The following is an 18,311-nucleotide window of genomic DNA, read 5'->3' on the forward strand; positions in this document are numbered from 1 at the left end:
GAGTTTTCATTTTGTGCTCTATTGGTGTGGTAATAGTAATAGCAGCGAGAACAACGACAAATAATAATTGTAATTAAATATTATGAAGTTATTTATTTATTTATTTCCGTTTGTTTGATGTTGAATTTATACTCATCTTCCATTTATTTAAGGCGAAAAATATATTTTTTATTTGAAATAAAGATTTATATTTTATGATCAAATATTTTTATTTATTTTATTATGAATTATTTGACGTTGTGGACAAAAATTGAAAATAAAATTATATCTCGTCGAATTAGGGTGAGTTTGTATCTCAAATTTTGAAATAGATTCAGAACATGTGTAAGAACATTAGTTTTTATAATAGGACGAGATCAGAGTTGGGTGACGTATAAATAATTTTGGGTCGTGGCGACTAAAAATCAGCCCTACTCGTCTTATCCCATGGCCATTTCTAGCACTATGCCCCCCCCCCCTCTTTGGCACGTTCTCTGATTGGAGGGTCTCAAATTCATTTACACTTCAATTTCAGTGGAGGGCTAGAAATTTGAAAATTAGGTAAGTAATTGTAATTTTAAATTTTGTTGCGGAAGACGGTTATCGGATAGAGCAAAATCGCAACTGATAATTTGAGAAAATAAAAATGAAGATAAAAGAGACAAAATTTACGTGGAAAACCCCTAAAAATTTAGGGTAAAAACCACGGGCAACGGTAGAAGAATTTCACTATGAGAAAATAGGAATTACAACCTCTCTCGATCTACCAAGGAGAAAACAATGATAATTCTCTCTTGATAAAAAGGAGAAAACAACTCTCAAGAAACTTTCTAAATTCTCTCTAGTATTGGAAGAAAGCTAGAATGCTTTGGGATGGTTTTGAAGCTAAATGAACTAGGGTATTTATAGTTGAAGCTTAAGGACTAATCTTATAAATACCCTAAAGTGCAATGACTAAAAGTTGCATTTTTACCATTTTATTTTTCAAACAACTTTGCAACCAACTTAGAATTAAATCAAAGCAGTCGGCTGCCATCTAGAAAATTAGCCGCCCCATGCTATTTGCTTTTGACTTTCAACAATCTCCCACTTGAAGATTTGATTGGAGCAATCATATATTCACACCATTCTTTCTACCTTGTACCATCATGTTGCTTACGTCTCTGGCAGGCCACAGGAGGATCGACACTAGGTAAATTTATCAGCATTGATCGCCTTTGTCATGAAATCTGCTATGTTGTCTTTGGTATGGATCTTCTGCATATCTACTGTCCCTTCTTCCACCTTTTCACGAATGAAATGGTACTGAACTCGTATGTGCTTTGTCCTTGAATGAAATGCTGGACTCTTTGCTAAATGCAATGCGCTTTGACTGTCACAAAACAGAGAGACATACTCTTGATTGTGCCCAAGCTCCTCCAATAGCATCTTCAACCAAATTGCTTCTTTACTGGCTTGTGTAGCTGCTACATAATTCTGCCTCTGTTGTGGATGTATCCACAACTGACTGCAATTTTGAAACCCAGCTTACAGCTCCACCAGCAATTTTGAACACATATCATGTAGTAGATTTGCTTTTATCCAAATCCCCTGCATAGTCAGAATCTACATACCCATTGATTAGTAAGTTTGATCCTCCGTAACATAATGTAACATTTGAGGTTCCTTTGATGTATCTCAGGATCCTCTTTATTGTATTCCAATGCTCTTTGCCTGGATTCGCCATGTACCGACTAACCACTCCCACTACTTGTGCAATGTCTGGTCTTGTGCATATCATAGCGAACATCAAACTTCCCACTGCCGATGCATACGGTACTCGAGACATCTTTATCCTCTCTTCTTCACTGCTAGGACTCATACTGGAGGATAATTTGAAGTTAATAGGAAGAGGGGTAGAAATTGACTTACAATCTTGCATGCTGAATCGTGACAAGATCTTCTTTAAGTAATTCTTTTGTGAAAGCCAAATCTTCCTATTACTTATGTCTCGATGAATTTGCATCCCTAGAATCTTGTTTGCTGATCCCAAGTCCTTCATTTCAAATTCCCTAGCCAGTTGTGCCTTCAATTCTTCAATGTGATCTTTGTTGGGTCCTGCAACCAACATGTCATCCACATACAACAATAATATAACAAAATCGTTATCACCAGACCTCTTGAAATAAGCACAAGGATCTGCATTAAGTCTGTTATATCCAAGGCACATAATGAAGGAATCAAATCTCTTATACCAACACCTCGGTACCTGCTTTAGACTGTACAGAGATTTGTTCAACCTGCAAACCAAGTTCTTTTCTTTTTCTTCAAAACCTTCAGGCTGGACCATAAAAATCTTTTCTTCAAGATTTCCATGAAGAAAAGTTGTTTTAACATCTAGTTGCTCTAGATGTAAGTTCAATGTAGCACACATTGCAAAAACTACTCGAACTGTTGTTAGTCGAACCACAGGAGAAAATATTTCATTGAAATCAATACCTTCTTTTTGAGCATATCCTTTGACCACCAGTCTTGCACGATACCTCTCAACTTGATCGTCACCATTTCGCTTGATTTTGAAGACCCATTTGTTACCAATTGGCTTCCTTCCTTGTGGTAGTGGCACAAGGTCCCATGTATTATTTTTATGAAGGGCTTCAATTTTTTCTTGCATCGCCATCATCCACAGTGAAGCATCTGAGTTGTTGTAACATCCTCAATACCGGGTTAGTGACTAAATTGTAAAGTTTCAGAATTTGGTGACTAAAGTAGAAGAATGAAATATTCAATGATTATTTGAATATATTGAAGGTTATTGGTAATTTTAAAGGAATTAAGGGTTAAATGGTCATTTGACCAGAAAGATTTTTATATTTCTTTTTAAGGTAATATAAACGTGGGAAATTTGAGAAACATCCAGTTCTCTTCTCCTTTCTTCTTCTTCATACGTGGAGAGCAGGCAAAGGTGAGAGTTTTATTAGTTGATATTATTTGAATTTTAAGTTTGGTTTTGATTCTTTGGGTATTAAATAAGCTTAAGGAAAGCTTATATGTGATTTAAACAATAAGATAAAGGAATTATGAGGAATTTGCAATATGAGTTTTTAAGATGAATTTTGATATGTATGGTTGTTGAAGTTTTATGATGAATTTGACTTGTCAATGGTTAAATTAAGAGATTTGGAGTGATAGAATTGGATTTAGAACATATAGAAAATTTGGTATGATTCTTGAATCTCATAAAGAAGATGATTTTGAGGTTAAAGATGATTTACATGGATATAAGTTGGTTCAAGTAATGGTAATTGAGTTTAATGTCAAAATAGGGGCTTAAAATAGAAGAATTAGGGAAGAGTTGATGATTTACGTGCTAAAATGTCAGTTCTGGGCAATGTGCATCGATGATAAATACCAAAAATTGTTTAAGGTGCATCGATGCACATGCAGTGCATCGATGCATGAATTTAAATAGAAAACATCGAATAGGATTTATGCATCGATGTATAAGGAGTGCATCGATGCATCCCATTAAATACAAACATCGAATAGGATTTATGCATCGATGCATGGTGTAGTGCATCGATGCTACCTTCATTAAAAGATGATATTGGCTTTTCTTTGAGAGAGTGATAGTTTCGAATATATCAATTAGTATACTGATAAGTATCAATGATTACTATATAGATATCGAGCCTAAACGAGTTCCGGAATCATTGACAAGTAAGATCGAGAAAAAGGGAAGATAAGAGATTGGAATTGACTAGTGAGGCCAGGTGAGTGCATATTCAATAGTATATGATGTGCGATGGGAATAAGACTTGCGATGAGTCTATTTCCTGAAGTGTTACACATGAATTCATGATAAAGGCATGAGGAATATGCATGTATGCTTGATTATATGGATTGATCTGTTTCTTTTATGTGTTAGGGATCATAGTAAAATATAATTATATTATTAAATGGATAAGTGAAATAAGCTAGATAATATTGATCTATAGGATGATGTGAGAATAGTACACTAACTAGGATTTGAACATAATGATAATATGAATATAAGATAAGCTAGATGGGAAAGATTCATATGTTTACAATAAAACCTATAACACATGGGTTGTATGATAGAAATTTATGAAGCTATATGAGAAGATTATAGAGTTATATGAAATTGAATTAAGTAAACAGATTAGATTATATATATAATAAAATAAGTGAGATGTGTTTATAAGTCTGACATAGATGAATATGAATAATTATAAGAGTACTATATGATTATATTAGGATAATCTGAGAATATATATATATAGATGGATTGAAATGAAATGAGTTATATGAATACATAATTATGTGATGAAATGGTGGATTACTTGACATGTGAATATATATATTTACATGATATGTTATGTATGTTAAATGAATTATGTGATGGTATAAGAAATGATATGAAATATATATATGAAAACAAGTATATGTTATGAGATAAGACCTATGACTATAAGCTACGTGAAAGTGTTCTAGGTGTTTCTATATGTTATATGATGTATATGATCTTATGTAACAAGATATGATAAGTATGTTTACATGAATAAATGTGACTGGGTGAGAAATGATAGACATTATATGAAAATATGATATATGTGATATGTGAATTATATGGAAATGATTTACGTGTAAGTGAACTATGTGACTATGTGATAATATGAAAAGAAGCTATGTGATACGTGATATGTGAAAGTGAATTACAAGTTTATGTGAATATTTGAAATGAAATAAATGATAACGCCCATGTTATGTGTCATGAGAGCTAGGGGTATAGTTGGCATGCCAAGAGTCGAGGGTCTACACGGTCCTTCGGGACATATGTATATTCTTTGGAACATGTGTGAAGTCTTGAAAGACACATACTTGATCCCTAGTATATGTATATGATTCTTAAGGAATAATATGTGGTCCTTATGGACATTATTATATGGCACTACGGTGCAATTCTACGCGGTCCTTCGGGATATATATATATTCTGTGGAACATGTGTGAAGTCTTGAAAGACACATACTTGATCCCTAGTATATGTATATGATTCTTAAGGAATAATATGTGGTCCTTATGGACATTTTTATATGGCACTACGGTGCAATTCTACGCGGCACTTCGGTGCAATTATACGAGCTGTGGTGACAACATTAGTGCACAACCTCTATAGACTCACATATTGATAGTTCTCACATATGTACATGGGCTAATCCAGAGATATGAACAAATATATGTTAGTGGTATGATAAATTCTATAGAAATGATATGATGTTGTGTGTGTATAGTGTTTGATTGAAAAAGTATGTGATTACATGATAAATTGTTAATGATGAATTATGTCTATGTATGTATTTACTGTAATTAATCTAATATGATTTTATATGATATGAAAAATGCATGGAATTGGTATAACATGATAGAACAGAACATGCATGTATTGATATATGTTATAAAGTGCATTATAAGTTGTTATGCCTCACTAAGTCTTCGACTTAGCGTGTGATTGTTTCACACGTAGGTTTCGAGAAGAGTAAAGAGTAATGCGGAGCAAGACAGGTCAGTTTTCCTTACCAAATGCCAGATCAGAAAATATATGTACTGTTTATAGAGTGTAGTTGACATGTAGTCTAAATATATAAATGGTATGAACTCTGATATATTTTGTAAACGTTTTGAATAATTTAAATGTTATCAAAGTTTTTAAATTACTCACTATTTTATACGAATAAATGTTTGAAAAGTCAATGTGACACTTCGGACTCGTATCCGGGTCGGATACGGGTTGGGGGTGTTACAGTTGTTTATTGCCTCCTGGTATGTTGATGGCTCACCGTCCTCTGTTAAAAGGCAGTATGCAATATTACATTCTATAACATAATATGAGTGCCAATTAGGACGTCTTCTCACGATCTGATTGACGAGTTGTTGGTGCTTCAGAACTCTGGTTCTTGTTCATCATGTGTGGTTCTACTTCAGAAGAATCTCCTGTTCAAACTCTTTTTCCACATGTATCTGAGTAGTCTCTGATTTTTCAGTGCTATCATCATCTTCTTTTCTTTGTAGTTTATCTTCTACAAAGATAACATCTCTACTGATGATCACTTTGCGGGCAGTGGGATCCCACAAGCGATACCCCTTTACTCCATCAACATACCCCAAGAATTTGCATTTCCTAGATTTTGGATCCAACTTTGAAATTTCTTGGGAGTTGTACATCACGTACACTATACTTCCAAATACATGGAGGTTTGAATAATCAGCTGGCTTTCCAGTCCACATCTCCATTGGTGTCTTCAGCTCTATTGCAGTTGATGGAGCTCGATTCACCAGATAACAGACGGTATTGACTGCTTCTGCCTAAAATGTTTTTTCTAGGCCTGCATCTCTCAACATTGCTCTTGTTCTTTCTAACAAGGTTTTGTTCATCCGCTCTGCCACTCCATTTTGTTGAGGAGTGTTTGCTATAGTGAATTGTCTTTTGATGCCTTTTTTCTTGCAAAAATCATCAAATTCTGCGCTTGTGTATTCTCCTCCATTATCTGTTCTGAAACACTTGATCTTATTTCCAGAATCAAGTTCCACCCGCGATTTGAAGTTTTTGAAAGTTAAAAACATATCTGACTTCTTCTTAATAGGGTACACCCAACATCTCCTGAGTAGTCATCAATAAATGAGACAAAGTATTTTGCTCCGCCTAGGGATGTGATTGGTTCTTGCCATACGTCAGAGTGAACCAATTCTAGAACACTTTTGCCTCTAGAATTTGATGTGTTGAATTTCAATCGGTGTTGCTTACTTGTTATGCAATGCTCACACAAAGTAAGTGATACATTCGTTAAACCTGGAAGTAGCTTTTGCTCCACAAGGACTTTCATTCCTTGTTCTGACATGTGTCCAAGTTTCTGATGCCATAGCATTGCAGAATCTAAACTACATGAGGCAACAGAGGCTTCTGCTTCTAGCAAAGTCTCTCCCTTCAGCATGTACAAGTTTGCTGCTATCTTTTCGCCTTTCAGCACCACAAGCGCTCCACGGAACACCTTCATGATTCTTTTGTGTTCAATCTGCTTGCATTATTATCCAACAATCGTAAGATAATAAATTTTTCTTCAGGCCTTCACGTGCCACACATCTCGAACAACTTTGATTGTTCCATCGAATCTTCAATTTGATGGTTCCCACGCCAATGATCTAAGGCATGATCATTGCAACTATACACAGAACCTCCTGAGACAGGTTCATACTGATGGAACCATTCTCTTCTTGAGGTCATGTGATATGTTGCTCCCGAATCAATGAGTCATATATCTGCAAATCGTTTTCTACCTTCCACGGTGGTTGACGCTTCACAGCATAAAGCATCTCCATCATCTGAAGTGTTTACGGTATTGCCTTGTGGATTGGAGTTTTTATTTAGACTCCAACAATCCTTCTTCAAGTGACCCTTCTTTCCACAGTGGTAGCACTTCAAATTCTTTTTGCTTCTTGACTTCGATCTACCATGTTTGTGACTGCTACTTTGGCCACGTTCTGTTGATCTCCCTCTCATCGTTGTCAACGCTTCTGCCTATTGCAGATTTACTTGTCTGTCTTCCTTGTTCTTGCGCCGATTTTCTTCTTGTAGAACAGTAGCTGCAACGTCATCGAAGACTAGACTGGTGACATTACTGTTTGACAAGTTGATCGTACGAATCCGGTAGACTTTGAAGTAGAAGTTCAGCATGTTTTTGTTCTCCTATTTTACACCTTAAGGATGTAAGCTGAGAAAATAAGGTGTTCAGTGTATTTAAGTGCTCCGTCACTGAAGTAGATTCTGGCATACGGAGAGTGTACAATTTCCTTTAAGGAAAATTTATTGTGCAGCGATGTGGCCGTACAATTGGTGAGATGTCACTATCTCCTTAGTGTCTTCTTCTCCTCGATGCTTGACAATACTTCATCTGCTAATGTTAGATGAAAGTTTGACATAGCATTCCCGTCCATCTCGTTTCATTTGATGTCATCTGTGAAATCCACCAGCCTTTCATTGATAGCCTCTAGACACCCGTCTTTCCTTAGGATGACCTTCATCTTCAATTTCCACAATTAGAAATTTCTCCCATTGAATTTTTCAATATCAAATTTCGCTGCCATAGCTTCTTTTACGGATAGCTCCCACTATTTCACTATCATGAATAGTTCTCTGGAACCTTCAAATAATGGGTAATAACTTCTTATTTTCTTATGTTGGAGGATCCACCTTTTGGTGGCAACCATAAAGACAAATAAGCAGATATTACACACTCTAAATTTACGTGGAAAACCCCTAAAAATTTAGGGTAAAAACCACGGCAACGGTAGAAGAATTTCACTATGAGAAAATAGGAATTACAACATCTCTCGATCTACCAAGGAGAAAACAATGATAATTCTCTTGAAAAAGGAGAAAACAACTCTCAAGAAACTTTCTAAATTCTCTCTAGTATTGGAAGAAAGCTAGAATGTTTTGAGATGATTTTGAAGCTAAATGAGCTAGGGTATTTATAGTTGAAGCTTAAGGACTAATCTTATAAATACCCTAAAGTGCAATGACTAAAAGTTGCATTTTTACCATTTTATTTTTCAAACAACTTTGCAACCAACTTTGAATTAATCAAAGCAGCCGGCTGCCATCTAGAAAATTAGCCGCCATGCTATTTGCTTTTGACTTTCAACAAATTTTACAATTTAAATTTATTATTATTTAATTTTAATTTGTATTATTAAATATATTATGAAAAATTAAAATATAATTAAATTATCAGTAAAAACGTATCAAGGAATTAAAATTCATTTTTGAAGGGGAAAAATGGTTACCAACTCTCTTTAGTTTTAGGTATCCTCTAGTTTGTTAGTGTTTTTTTTCAATATTGTTAGTGGTAACATGAAAATATTACATTTTAATTATCTTCTAAAATTAAAATCTATGATATTAGTTTTCATGTCATTCATAATTGAGAATAAATATTTTATTGGAATAATATTCGTGAATTTATATTTTTATCATCATTTATATATGATTTATTTTTCAATAAATTTAAATTATATATTATAAGATCATTACTTCCGATTTAACTTGTTCTGATTAGAATATCATAACTTGAACCATAAACTTTATTTAAGAGAACTAAATCTCACCTCATTACACCAATTAATAATTAATTAAAGGCTTAATATAAAAATAAGTTTCTAAATTATACATTTTTTTATTTAGGTGTCTAAACTAGTTTTCGGTTAATCCAGATACCTAATATTACAAACATTATTATTTTAAGTGTCCCGACCATAACGACCGTTTAAAAATTTGGTTAAACGACATTTGTCAAATTTTAGTAATTTAGAAAAATTTTATTTAAAATAAAAATGTAAAAATATAATTTATTTAAAAAACTCAAAGTTTTCATAAATATTTAAAAGAAAAAACCCTCAAAAATTTGAAAACTTTTATTCTTGTAACAACCCAACCCGTATCCGACCCGGATACGAATCCGAGGTGTCATATTGACCTTTCAAAACATGTAATTGTATAAAATAGTGAGTAATTTAAAATACTTTTTCAATATAAATGACTAATTTACATAAAAAGACATTTTCATTATTACAAATCAATCAGAGCGTGTATATTTCACTCATTTATTTACATATAACAATTCGAAACATTTATAAAATGGTTCATAGCTTAAACAATATATTCTTTTGAAAACATGCCAACTAGAACTTTATATACTAAAATACATATTATTCACATATTTTCTGATCTGACCTTTAGTAAGGAGAACTGACCTGTCTTGCTCCACATTGCTCTTTACTCTTCTCGAAACCTACGTGTAAATCACTTACACGCTAAGTCAAAGACTTAGTGAGGCATATAAACATATAAGGTAAACGGTAACTAATAATCATACCTAAACAATTACTACTATCATTTCATACCACTCATACTTTTACATGTAACAAATATATGCATACATATATGTCATTATCATTCATATCTCTTATCTCATGTTCCTATGATCTCTTATGTCCATATCATATAACATATACCATAACCCATTTGCACATATACATATCATGTCATGTACACTATATATATATACTATCATAAAACACGTATACCCAAGCAATTATATTATCATCTTCATTTCTTTCTTATTTTTTTTTCACTATCATTGATTCCTTTCATCATATGGTCTTATAAGTTACCATTTGTACAATCAATATCACACGTGAAATTCCACAAGGAAACAAACATATTATCCTATCACTTTATTAATATTATCTATTTAATAGCCCATGATACTCATGTGAGAACTAAAGATATGCAAGTACATAGAGGTTGTGCACTAATGTTGTCACCACAACTCATATAATTGCACCGAAGTGCCACATATAATTGCACCGGAGTGCCGCGTCGAATTGCACCGTAGTGCCGCGTAGAATTACACCGTAGTGCCATATAATAATGTCCATAAGGACCACATATCATTCCTTAAATACATATACTAGGGATCAAGTATGTGTCTCACCAGACTTTACACATGTTCCAAAGAATACATATATGTCCCGAAGGACCACATATCATTCCTTAAGAATCATATACATATACTAGGGATCAAGTATGTGTCTCACCAGACTTCACACATGTTCCAAAGAATATATATATGTCCCGAAGGACCACATATCATTCCTTAAGAATCATATACATATGCCAAGGATCAAGTAGTTGTCTCACCAGACTTCACACATGTTCCAAAGAATACATATATGTCCCGAAGGACCACATAGACCCTCGACTCTTGGCATGCCAACTATACCCCTAGCTCTCATGACACATAACATGGGAATTATCTTTTATATCCTTTTACATATTCATGTAACTATATCATATATTCATATAAGCTCATGGTTTCATTCACATATACATGTAATCACGTAGTTCATGTCAATTCTCATATGAGTTCATATTCATATAAACATAGGATTCACCCTCATGTATCACATATACTTTCTCTTTCATATGGCTCATAACATTTCTCATGTGTTTATATGACATGTAAATCATTGTCATCTTATCATGTTATCACATAAACATAGCATCTTACAATACAAAACACATCAATACCTATATTCATATACCTATCATTTCATTATCCTTATTATTATTCTTATCATCACCATTAATCCCTTTTACCATTATCCCTTTTACTTACCATATTCATATCAAACACATATACTCATGCACACATATAAATCATAACAAATACATACTTCTATGAATTCATGTTTTTCACTATTGGAATAGACTTATCACAAGTCTATTTTCCCTTGAACCTCATATACTAGAGAATGTGCACTCACCTTAGCTTTGCTTTGATTCGATTAAATCCTTCAATTGATCCGGAATGGGATCAGGTTCTATATCTACATCATCATACATAGATCTATATTAGTATTATAACTAATATACTCTAATGGTTCACTCTTTAGACTAAGAGAAAAGGCAATTTCATCTTTTAATGAAGGTATGCATCGATGTACTACTGATGCATCGGCGCATAAAATGCATTCGATGTTTGTTTATTACTGGGATGCATCGATGCATGCCTTATGCATCGATGCACTAATTGCATTCGATGTATTTATTTTAAAAGAGTGCATCGATGCACTTCCTGTGCATCGATACACCTTCAAACGATTTCTGGGTTTTAACCTTGATGCATCGATGCACTATGAATGTACATCGATGCACTCTGCCCAGAACCTCTTTTTGAACCCGAAAATTCATTCTTTTTGGATTAAATCCTTCATATATCAACCCTTTGATATTCCTAACTTTCATATACATACTTAAAACTCATTAATATTCTTTATCTCATCTTTAACCTCTAAATTCCATCTTTCATATGGAAATTCAAGAATCATACTCAATTCTAACATGTTCCAAATTCCATTCAATTGCTTCTAACTTCTTAATTAGACCCTTGACAAGTCAAATCAACTTTAGAACTTCAAAAACCTTTCTATACAAAAGTTCATTTATAAACCCTTAATAGAAATTCCTTTCTAATTCTCTCTCTTTGGTGTTTTAAACTTATATAAGCTTTCCTTAAGCTTATATAACCCTCAAAGACTCAATTCCAACTTAAAACTTTCAAGAAATCAAAAGCTAAATCAAACTTATCTTTGCTCTTGGCTTCCACGTAAAGAAGAAGAAGAAAGGAGAAGAGAACTCTGGAGAATTCTCTCCCTTTCCACGTATATAATTCCATTTTAATTCATTTCTTGGTCAATTGACCTTTTTGCCCTTTATTTCCTTTAATAATACTAAATAACCTTCATCATATTTATCCAATAATCATTGAACTATTTCATTCTTCTACTTTAGTCATCAAATTCTGAAACTTTACAATTTGATCACTAACCCATAGTTTGGGATGTTACAATTCTAATATATATACTCATGTCGGCCATCGCTATTTTTTACCGTTGTCATCGATCGAACTTTCATCCGACCGAACCTACACCGGTGACATAACCACCCGAAGACGGTCACCGATGAACAAGAATCTTCTTTTCCTCAAAGCTAAAGCTAGTATGAATACTTTATACTATTCCCTCCCGATTGCTTGTTCCAAGGACAACTCAATTCTTTAGTCTTTGTTTTCTCATTACCTCCGGCTAATTTTTTGAAAGAGAGTTTTTTTTCCCTTCCTCTCACTCGACCCTGAAAGTTGAGGGAAGGGGACATGATGGAGGTGAGGTTGAATTTTTTAAAAAAACTATCAAAATACGATATATGTCACTTAATGAGATTTTTTAATATATGTTGCAGTCATGACACTTAAAATATTAACATTTGTAACATTAGTCAATTAGATTAATCAAAAAATAGTGTAGGTATTTAAATGTGAAAAATAATATAATTTGAACATTTATTTTTATATTAAGCCTTAATTAAAATAAATAGATCAAAATTAGGACATAATCCACTATTTGATTGCACTATTTGAATCATAATAATTTTCAAATTTAACTTTTAATGCTAAATATGTTAAAAAATTATATTTAGAATCATAATAATTAGGACATACTCCACTATTTGAATGCCCAAAATGTAGGGATGAACATGAGACATGAACTTGACGGGTTTCAACCCGACCCGACTCAATTGGGTTGGATTTTTTAAAAAAAATTGAGTCCGGGTTGGGTTTTTTTAAATGTGATGTTCGGGTTGGGTCGGATTCGGGTTTATAGTGAAAAATACCTAATCCGACCCGACCTGGAACAAATATAATTTTACCTTATATATTTAGGAATAATTACAATAATACCCCTCTATATATTATTTTTTTCAATTAAGTCAATATTTGTATTGAATAAAAATAATATTTTTTATTATTTCAGATCGGGTCGGGTTCAGATTTTCTCTCAAAAAATTAGGTCGAGTGAAGGATATAAAATTTTCGGGTTGGGTCGGGTTGGCCCAAACCCGACCCATGCCCATCCCTACCAAAATGTAAGATAGGAATACTTGGCAGCAGAGCTGGCACGCTACGGCACTTAAACTGACATAAACAATCACTCAAATCACATTACCCTCCAACTTTTAACAAATAAAATTGAGATTAAGGCAATCCACAGCCAAACTCGATTCCACTGTGACAAAATCACCATCTTTTCCGGGGGAAAGTGATCGGATAGTGCTCCACTACGTCTGCTTCTTCTACAATGCCTTCCTTTTATTCCTATTCCCATTTTTACCGATGCCTTCCGACCACCCTTTTATCTATAGGGTCCTTTGATAGAGAAATCCATTCACTTTTACCAGCTTTGGCAACACAACAGTCGAAATCTTCACGTGTTTAAAGATAACTTTCAAGTACTAATTACATTTGGTTAGTCATTTTCGGATTGTCCTTTTATATGCTGTGGCTGGACATGGAGCAAGAATATTTTTATTTTTTATTTTTTGTGTAACAAAGATATCCACTGTGCTAGCAGTGGGACATGGAGCAAGATTTTATGCACCGCGGTTCATCTCTTGAAAATCCATCCATCCCAACATGGGCAAGATCTTCCAATGAATCCACATCAATGTGGTTTGTTTACGAGCCAGTCAGGGGAAAAGCAAATGATCCATTGAAATCAACCAGCAACGTCAAACAGGAACCTGGCAATGAGCTTGTACACTTGTGCTCTGGAATTTGAATAATGATTACTTCCTTGACATTTTGCATTCGCTTTTCTTCAGAGTAAAACATTGGGCAGTTAATCAATCAAAAGTTGAAACATAAGACAAAAAGGAGTTGAAAGCAGAGGGCAATGAGATTACGAGAAAAAGACATTTTTTTCACGTGGAAGTAATGCCATTACTTGGGGGATAGTTTCGATGGGGCAGACTAAAAATCGGCTAAACTAAGGAGCTATCGATTTTATTATTGTGTTAGATAATAAACCAATAAAAATTACCTTAAACATTATTAGGTGCTATGATTTTGTTATTATTGGGTGTTTTTATTGGATTTTGAAAAAAATACCGGAAACATTATTAGACTTAAAAAATGACCGGATTAACATAATATTTTAGGTAATTACCAGAAAATTTTAGGTAATTTTTACCGATTTTATTATTTAAATGATAACAAAATCGATAACATCTTATTTTAGTCGTTTTTAAGCCTGCCGCGTTGTAGAACTTCCAATTACTTGCTATTATTAAAAAATCCAATAATGAAAGTAAATTATTGTATTCGTTATGGAATATCTTTACAATTTTCACTTGGTCAATCAATCACAGGATTGTACATCACTGATTTTATTTTAACAAATCACTTCTTCGTGTTACCATTATTCTTTCATTCTTCTTCATGGATTCAGCTGGCATAAAGTTTTTCTTTTGCCTCCATAACTACTTGAACCGGGACGACTCGGCGGATAATTCACCCGCCTTTTCTGCCATCTCCACCGTTTTCCAAGCTATTTTACATTACCTAACATCCCCAACGCCTAAACCCATTTTAACTCATTACAAGCAATTTTGAAAAAGTAGAAAACTCAGCCAACTCACTGGTTTCAGTACCGTATAGTTAATTGTTCACTCCAGAAGCCGAGTCAAAAGTCTCGCGTAAGAATTAAAACCATCGCCTTTCTCTTCCGACTATTTCTTTAAACCCGTCAAGTAACGGTCGAGATTCTGTCCACAAATCCAACTTAGTCCTTCCCATGTGATATTTACCTTTAAAGTCTTCCATGTTCACGTGCTTACCGGCGCGACCTGACTCAGAGCGAGATATAAACCGGATCACTTCTTCGAAAACGGACTCGTCGCAGGGAATCGACAACGGGCCTTGGTTACTGAAGCCGTACTCTTCCTCTGCTTGGATAAGGAGTTTCTCAAAGACGGGATGATTCAGGTACGTGGCGCGCACCACGAATCTTCTGCAACTGGCCCCAACGCAAACCGCAACGTGTCCCGCCGGAACATCCGACGGGATTCGGCTGGCAGACATGCGGGACTTGTTCCTCCACCGCCGCAGCATTTGTCGAAGCCTCACAATGTGGCGGATTTTACTGCATCTCCCAAGCCCCGTCGACATCTTCCCGGAAAAATTAACAACTCAGATTGAACCAAAAAAGAAAGAAGAATTAGTCTTTGTTTGTTTGGCCTTTGCTTTAAGAATGTATAGAAATTAGGCCTTCCGCTAGGGAGGGGTTTTATAAAATAAACGAGTGAGAGAGTGCCCTTGAAGTGTGTGATAATTACAAGGCTGTGTCTGCTGTTGTATGTTAATGATTGTTGGTGAAACAATTTAAAATCCCAATTCCCAAATGTCTTTTGGATGACTATATAAGGATTTTCTTCTAATAAAACGTTAATATTTGTAGCATAATAATGGTGAACACAAATATCACAAAAGACGAATTCCATAATTTTGTTCCAATATATTTTGCTTTCGATACATTGAACTCTATAAATGGTCATGTGACAATTACTAATCAAATAGTACTAACTAAAAACCAATGAATAATTGCTTATTTCTTATTTTTTAGCCAATGATTCTGGACAAAAATGAAGATTGATATCTAGTAGAATATTTTCCCAAATATTTGACAATTTATTAATCCTCGTTAACTAAAATTTAAAGAAGTGCGAACAACGCTGCTTCCATTGAAGTAAGCTTCAAGTTGATTCAAATTCCGAAAATGAGTGTAATTTCTAAGAGGTACCGATGTTTTGATGAAGGAAGACAACGTTAAAGATGTTACAGCATGGCACATGCATGCATAATGCATTCATCATGAATATCAATTTGTGCAGTCAGCCGCTTATCGTTCAAGAATAATTCACTTGCTCACGTCTTTACGTAAAACATCAAAAGTAGAAACACCACGAGGGGACATATATAGTTTGCACAGGTTTGTGCTTCTATGACTTTTCATTTAATTTAAGGGACGAAGACAGACAAACCCACCACATGCATAGGTAAATAAATGGGTAAACTACCCTAGAAAGCCATTTGGTTATATAGTTTAAAATAAATAAGTTTTTTAAATAAATTAATTAAGCATATCATTTAATTAAAATGTCATTGCAAACAAGTCACTTTGTCGTTAAAAATGAAATGAACATTTAATATAATTTTGTATAATAATAAATTTAGTTCTCGAAACCTATACACTATCAATTTTAACGTAATTTAAAATAATTTAACCATTTATATTAAAAGTTCTATCAAATTAGTTTTTTTTACTAGCAACCCAACCAAGTCCATCATCAACAATATTTATTGTTAAACTAATATTATTTTATCAAGAAAATAATATAATATTTTTGAGAGAATAAAAAACACTTTATGATAAGAAGAAAACCTAAAATGATAGATTTTTAAATACAATGATTAAATTTAGTTAATTATTTTGAATTAGGATCAAATCATTATACAATATAAATTTTACGGACTAAATATACTATCATATCATGTTACATCACTTTTATCTATTTTTTAAATATAAAAAATTATTTATAATAATATTTTAATTGGTTGATTTATTTGTGACATTTAAGGAAAAATAATTAGTTTATATTAAACACATGATTGAGTGGCCTATAGTGTACTTGACCCTTAAATAAAAGGTGTCCGTCTCTAAAAGTAATTGTTGATTCAATAAACGATGCCTTTTCGTTTCCTAAAACATATAAAAATTGAAAGAAAAAAAATTGGAGCACTCCCCCTAAAAGCAACGATTTTGTTATCTCCACATCTGCCCAATCCACATGTCTCCCCATCTTTCTCCATTCTTTAATTTCCCAAACAAACTGCCAAGACCCTCATCCCATAATCAACTCATTGACCTTAATTAAACTCGCTTAATATTTCTAATCCCCCACATGAATGCTTTTAACGTGACAAAATAAATGAATAGTTTTGACATTTTTCTGCCTAATAAAGAGCTCGTCTATCATGAATATCCCTTGAATGGGTATTGGATTGAAGGGTCCACGTGCATGTTATGGGAGGGTAGGGTGCATCCCCCGAACGTCATATACTGTGTTTGCACTTGTTAATAAACAAATAAGAACCCACTTGCCCATCTTTGAGTTTCGGTACATACATCTTCAACGACATTGCACATACAATATTAACAACAAAAGTTTATTTTTTAAAAATGACTGAGCAAACATATAGCTGTATTAACATCTACGCTGTTAGATACGCATATATCACACAACGTACTAACTATTTTGCCTTTGCTTGTTTTATTGGCCGTTTAATATCATTTTTCCATTTGTTTATATTTGGACAACAAGATGCTGAAAGATTTGGGATTATATAATACTTGTTGAGAATAATTTAAATGTTTTTAAAATATTAACATTTCTATTTCAATAATTATTTAGAATCATCATCAATGTTTTTAAAATGTTAATATATAATTAATAGATTTAATTAAGTTCCATCGTTTTTATATTTTATACCTATCGATAGTCTATATTTTAAATTAAAATGATAAATTAAACCTAAAAAAATAAAGATTATTTAAAATATCCAATGCAAGTAAGGAAATTCTCCCTCCATCTACTCTATAAGGTTGTATCCTTATTGACTTTTATTTGTAATTTTTTAATATTTCATCCATTTCATATTTTTTTTAATGTTATATATGATAACTTGGAAAGAAAAACATTGTCATAATAAATCATTTTAGTACTTAAACAATACTTTTTACTTTTGCTAATACTTATTTCAACAAACGATTTGTTTGCTTATGCTTTCCAACTTGGAAGCATATGGTTAGGCATATCATT

At 33.3% G+C, this 18,311-nt stretch overlaps 1 protein-coding gene across 1 annotated transcript; it reads right to left on the minus strand.

Moving 5' to 3' along the window:
* Nucleotides 1-14,837: 14,837 nt before the first annotated feature.
* On the minus strand, nucleotides 14,838-15,659 carry LOC120190204 (auxin-induced protein 6B-like). The gene has a single exon (XM_039193315.1). The coding sequence runs from the start codon at nucleotides 15,598-15,600 to the stop codon at nucleotides 15,136-15,138; it is 465 nt and encodes a 154-aa protein (XP_039049246.1). The 5' UTR covers nucleotides 15,601-15,659; the 3' UTR covers nucleotides 14,838-15,135.
* Nucleotides 15,660-18,311: the final 2,652 nt, after the last annotated feature.

This window comes from Hibiscus syriacus, unplaced genomic scaffold (assembly GCF_006381635.1).
Source record: "Hibiscus syriacus cultivar Baekdansim isolate YM2019G1 unplaced genomic scaffold, ASM638163v2 tig00116962_pilon, whole genome shotgun sequence".
Lineage (NCBI taxonomy): Eukaryota > Viridiplantae > Streptophyta > Magnoliopsida > Malvales > Malvaceae > Hibiscus > Hibiscus syriacus.

Coding starts and splice junctions, on each gene's coding strand:
- LOC120190204 (XM_039193315.1), bottom strand. CDS start 15,600: ATGTCGACGGGGCTTGGGAGATGCAGTAAAATCCGCCACATTGTGAGG.